Here is a 6,572-nt window from a genome sequence, read left to right as displayed (position 1 = left end):
ACCTGAAAACGAAATTGATTTAAAGGTGGTTTTAGTGACCTGAAAACGTGACCTCATTGCCCGAAGGACAACTGTTTGAGACTTATCACACACGACGAAACCCCAGTCCTGAATTCCACTGCTAGTCACTACCCATCTTTACTTAATATTAATAAGATTTTTTACTGAATTAATGTTCACCCAGTTACTAAATTTAAAAAAAACAATAAGACAGTTATCACAAGAGTTTATATATATATATATATATATATATATATATATATATATATATATTTGTCTGTACATATACAATCATTTTCCTAATCATTTTCATTATAAGCATCTTATAAATTGAGAAATGGGCAAAATAATTGTAAAAATGTATATCGAAATTGTCTTGACATAACACAATATAAAATAAAATTTAATCCATTATTAATTAATGTTAAAAATCCAAGAAATCACCTAATCTTTCATAAACCATTGCACTGAAACATCCACCTTGAAAATTGTTTAATATTAACAATGCAGACTATAAGAAAAGAAGAGAAAAAAACAGAAAAAAAGTTTTTTATCATACATTTTTCATATATAATTAAAGTTAAATGTTTTAACTTGATCGTTAAGTTTTTGATTGAGATTATGAACCGATTGGTGTAAGACCACCGTCGGAAACCTGGAAGCACTGGACGGCCGTTTCGTTTTAGTGTGGAACTCGTCAACAGTGCTCATCCACGATCCCACTCGCGGGATTCGAACACAGGGCCTTCGGTCTCGCGCGCGAACGCTTAACCTACTGGACCACTGAGCCGCCATCCAATGGTGTCTAACATCAATCAATCCACGAAATTGCCCGACCAAATTCCATTGTACTGAGGTAGATACCTATTTCTACCCGACACAGATTAGCTCCACTGATCACAGCTTCTCACTAGAACCCCGAGAATTCCCTCATGAAGCTAGTCATTAGTGAGCACATGTTGGTTACTAGTATAGGGGTTTTGGAGATTATTAAGTTTTTGATTGAGACCATGAACCGACTGATGTTAGTCCCACAATAGGACGAAACGGCCGTTCAGTGCTTCCAGGTTTCCAATGGTAATAATAATAATCTCCACAACGCCTATACTATTGATCGTTAAGATTCGATCTGTACTAAGAAAGATCTGACTTACATGATATTGATCACTATTCAGTGATCAATCAATTATAAATACATCTCAGGTTTACGTGGAGGTCAGTCACGGCTCAGATAACTCAGAGGTAACGTTTTGGACTGTAAAGCTGAATTACACAGGATCAAATCCATCAGGAAGCATTAGTTCCCTCTGGATTACAGGTACACTTTGCTGACGAGTACCGAGTAACACGAAACCTAGATCCAGAGTTTCCCATTGACTACCTTCAACTACCACCTTAATTGTAAAGTTCATTGTAATTAACTAGTAATAATTACTGTTTCAATGAATAAGCGTTCGCTCAAACTTAGATATGCGTAAACGTAAATAACATGAAAGGGATTCTGCAAGTAAATTATATATATATAATTTGTTAAATCTTTTTTATGCTTTAGGAAGACTAAAGAACTCACTGTGTCATGATTTGGAAGTGGACATAAAGGTGAGACTATAATTTATGGATGAGCTAATCAGAAGCATTTGGATAATTTCAAGGTCACGGTGCTAATTTCAGTACCTCATGCTCACGTACGATCAGTTTATAGAGGATTTTAGAGAAGAAATGAGATTACTAAGAATTTCCTTTATTTGTGACTGTATTACTGTGTACAGGCTACAATGATGAGGTTGTCTTTTGATGTTATTTATGTTGAAGGAAGAAGTTTGCTGGAACAGGGACCTTTTTCGCTCGATCTCGATTGAGACTTAGGTAAATCATGATTGAGAATCGGATAATAAAAGCACCAGTCACACTGGCTGCAACCTTTGCAGATGTTATCGAAGCTTCGGCAGTTCAATGGTATGAGTATTGTCAAGATATATGTGCGACAAAAATAACAAGCTTACACTAGTTGTTTACAGGAGTCAGGAGAATCGTTGAAATAGATAGAACGGTAGTCAAGAAACGAAAATTTAACAGAGGAAGTAGTGTTCAAGAAGACTAGACAAGTAACATTTCCATAAGTACACCTCACAGGTCTTTGGAATATACGACAGGTGATCTCAATAGAGACACTTTCAAAGGGTCAGAAACTGACAGGCAACGATGATAATACCAATAAATCCTTGATGATTTTTATTTTCTATTTCTGTTTAAATTCTATCAATTACCTGAAATTATTACGTTTATTTTTATCTTTTTTTAACAAGCAACCATTCAGAAATGTCTACCATGATTTAACTAAAAGTGATTTGCAAGTAGACATGAATTTAGGTTTACTATTGGTTGGCAATTTTCAACAATTTGTATCATCAGTCCGGAAAAAAAGGTATTTGGATCTTGTCACTTAATTATTTAGTCACGATCCTTGATAAAATGTATCATTCTGAGCAAAGATGGATAGTGGCTAGCAGTGGAATCCAGGACGTGCGGTTCGTCGCATTTGGGACTCGTCAGATGGATGAACTTGCATCTCAGAGTTAATGTTCACTCTGGGACTCGAACCCAGTGCCCTTCGCTTTAAAGCGCTATCGCCTTATACACTTAGCTACTGAGTGCTTATGCAATGGGATGAAGTTTAGATTCACTTGTTATGAATAAATTAATATATTTGTAATTTCCCAATGAATAGAAAAGTTAAATTTCCTGACGTTTTGTAACTCAGTGTAAGTCACTTCTTCAGAGAATAAATAACCAAATCAAAAATCAATCCAAGTTTAAATAGTACAAAGTAGCAACACAAGAATATTAGGTGAGATCAATCAAGAAAATCGGGTCTGAACAAATCAATGTCACGTCATTTCGATCAAGGTGATTCATATGAGACATGTTTCTATATTCGTGTAAGTGTATGTATGGTTAGTGGTCACAGTATACGACTTTTGTGGTGAGAAAGGATAGAGTTTAATTTGCATGTATGATAATAGAGTGAAATGTGAATAGAATCAGACATGATAGCTTGGATAGATAGTCTAAGTAGGGTGTATGGTAAACCCTTCGTTTCTGCTGAGAGCAGCAGGATTAAGTATTATATGGAACGATTCAGATACTCTCATTTGTTTGTAATATTTTGATATTTGAGAAATCGATTTGGTGATTGTTGAACATGGCATGAACTGCTATTGCCGATTTAATTTGAAGTTTATCCAGTTATACAGGATTATTAGGAGGTTTCTTTGTGTACCTACTATGTTCTTTGGCGAGATGACTCTCCAGCATAGAAGGCATCACAATCGACACAATCTAATTTGTAGACGCAGCTCTGTGTTGACATGAATGGGATTTTTTCTTTTAAGCGAACTAAAGTATTTCGAAATGTGTTGGTTGTTTTGTAATATACTTCAATTCTGTGTTGTTTTAACATTCTTTGGAGTTCCGTTGTTCCATGAAAGTATGGTAATATTGAAGTACCAATCCATGGTATTTCTTTTGAACAGAACACACATACGCTCACACAAATACAGAAACATGTCTCATATGAATCACCTTGACCGGAATAACATGACATTGATTTGTTCAGACTCGATTTTCTTGACTGATCGCACATAGTATTCTTGTGTTGCTACTTTGTACCATTTAAACTTGGATTGATTTTTGATTTGGTTATTAATTCTCAGAAGAAATGGCTTGCAGTGAGTTACGAAACATCATAAAACTTATTTTTTCTGCTCATTAGGATAATAAAAATACTAGTATAGGGTTGTGGAGATTATTAAGATTTTGTTTCAGATCATGAACTAATTAATATTAGATCACCATGAAAAACCTGGAAGTACTGGACGGCCGTTTTGTCCTATTTTGAGACTTTAACAGTGCAAATTAACAATCCCGCTCTCGGGATTCGAACCCAGTACCTATCAGTCTCGCGCGCGAACGCCATACGACTAGACCACTGGACCGACCGGCATCCAATGGTGATAATGTCTAACCTCAACCAATCCATGAAATCGCGCAACCATCTTCCATTGTGCTTAGGTAGATACCTGTCTCTACCGGACATGGATTAGCTCCACCGGTCACTAATTCTCACTAGAACTCCGAGAATTCCCCCACGATCCCTATACTGATAATTACCATCTGCTTATTAGTGACCGGCTGAAGAGTTTCATGCTAGGACGAAACGGTCGTCCAGTGCTTCCAGGTTTTCAATGGTGGTCTAACATCAATCGGTTCTTGATCTGAATCTACTACAAATATATTTATTCATTATAATCTCTATGTTTTTCAAATGTAATAAACTTTCATGATTATAGAGCTCATTAACCATGACTTATTCTATGGATAAATGTTGTTTTTTATTTTTCATTCAAGTTTTTTGTTGGTCGCTAATTACAAAAAGATTGAAGGATTCTTCATGTTTTTCATTAACTTATCTATCAAATTATTGATTATTTATAAGATGGTGTTTCTTTTATAGGATTGAGAAGTTTTATCTCAAGTGTATAATGAATTTTGTTTCACCTATCTAAAGACACTATACTTGGAAATTTCTATCACAGAATAATAATAATAATAATATTACTTTACTGATTCATGATCTCAAATATTGAAATTACTAAGAATATCTACAAAATCCCTTCTGGCATTAATCAACACATGCTCACTGATGACTGGATTCAAGAGGTAAATCCTGGAGTTCTAGTGAGAAGCAGTGATCAATTAACTTCAGCCAGGTCTGTTGTGAGATTGTAACCCACTGATGACAATGGTGAATGTGTGGCTCAATTTCGTGAATTAGTTGAATTTAGACATTGACACCATTGGATGCCGGCCAATCCAGTGGTGTAGAGGTTAATCGTTCGAGAGTGAGACTGATAGGTTCTGGGTTGGAATCTCGCGAGATGGGATCGTGTATGCGCACATCTGAGGAGTCCCACACTAGGACGTAATGGCCGTCCAGTGGTTCCAGGTTTTCAATGGTTGTCTAGCTTCAATTGACTTATGATCTCAAACATTGAAATTCCTATAATATCTACAAAGCCCCTTCTTATATTATATTTATATGTAATATTAAACAATCCACTAAGTTTAGGCACTTTTCAACTGTGACAGAACAAATATAGTCATGAATTTAAAAAAAGGGGAACGATAAATCCACACCATAATCTATGTCACAATATTGACAATAGTTTGAAAAAAATAAAAGTATTTTACTTATATTGGTTGTTAAAGCAATGGTAACATTCCTACAGTTGAAGAAAATATGCAACTCAAAATAACAGTCTATAAACCAATATCAAAGTCACAATCTTCAACACAGTCAGTTCTACTGTGTGGAGCTGAGACTTCCACAACTACCACAACCATAATGAAAACGGTACAAATATTTATAAAGAGTTGTCTAGGTAAGATACTGAATGTCCGTTGGAAGGAAATCATCAGCAACTGTCTACTGTTGGAGATAACAAACCAGCTTCGAGATGTGGATGAAATTAAGAAGAAACAATGGAGTTGGTGGATCGGACATACATTACAGAAATCATCAAACTGCATCAAGAGGCAGGCGCTTACTTCGTGGAATGATGAAAGGAAACGGAAAAAAGGAAAACCGAAAAACACATCATGTCGGAAAATGGAAGCATATATGAAAAAGATGAATAACAACTGGATGAAATTTCCCAAGAAAGAGTTCGATGAAGAATACTGATGAGTGACTATACTTCTTTACGAACAGTAACAGGCCTAAGTAAGTAAGTAACTGATGTTGGTTGTATATCACTACACTATGACATTTATTTATTGACTTTAATGTAGTAATAAGCCACGTGTTGCGTATGTCTGAACACCGATTACCATGACGTGCAATGCTAACCGGTGTTGGCGATGGTTGGAAAAAAGTTAGGGGCGGTCAAACCAAAACGTGGTATCAATCCTTAAAGTCATTAACTTCTAGTCTTAGTCATGTTGGTAGATGCAGACTACTTGGTTGGGGTCCACCTGACTATCGTAACCAATGGTTGGAGACTCTTGGTGACATGGCTCAGAATCGATCACAATGTCGTAGCTTTATACAGTCTTTGTCTTCCCTTAAACTAAGAGATTAGAATTGCTTTATATATTTCTTTCTGCGAATTAATTCTTTCTTTCTGTACTATGCCCTTATATGCAATCTTTCTTTTATATATTACCACCACTGAATTAACTACTATGAATTCGGTGTTCATCTTGTTGTGTTAATGAGGTATGGCAACTTGGACCGATGCCATTGTAGCTAACTGATAATTTGAAGACACTTTTCACCCTGCCAATCACTATAAATCAAAAGTATTTCTTTAGAAAAGTAATAAAAAATGTTACTTTGTATTAGTTATTAGAAATTAAATTATAAGTTTTCTTATATCAATAATGTGAAAATTTCACTGTTGAGTTCTAAACGTTTTCATGGCCATATGTTACTTTAGCAACAACAACAAAAAAACCCTACTATACTGTCTATAGAATCATAATTAGGAAATTTATTGATTAGTTAGGAAGAT

At 35.3% G+C, this 6,572-nt stretch overlaps 1 protein-coding gene across 1 annotated transcript in view; it reads right to left on the bottom strand.

Annotated features, from left to right (window-relative positions):
* Positions 1-259: 259 nt before the first annotated feature.
* The window catches only part of RAB27A_1 (Ras- protein Rab-27A), a gene marked incomplete at its 5' end in the record, with an annotated part of 47,069 nt that continues 40,756 nt past the window's right edge, over positions 260-6,572 (bottom strand). Inside the window, one exon of the mRNA XM_051212366.1 lies at positions 260-511. Coding sequence (XP_051072543.1) covers positions 425-511 — 87 coding nt within the window. The 3' untranslated portion in view covers positions 260-424. The remainder of the gene's footprint in view (positions 512-6,572) is intronic.

Source organism: Schistosoma haematobium, chromosome ZW (assembly GCF_000699445.3).
Source record: "Schistosoma haematobium chromosome ZW, whole genome shotgun sequence".
Classification (NCBI taxonomy): Eukaryota; Metazoa; Platyhelminthes; class Trematoda; order Strigeidida; family Schistosomatidae; genus Schistosoma; species Schistosoma haematobium.
This window is presented reverse-complemented; position numbering and strand designations above follow the sequence as displayed.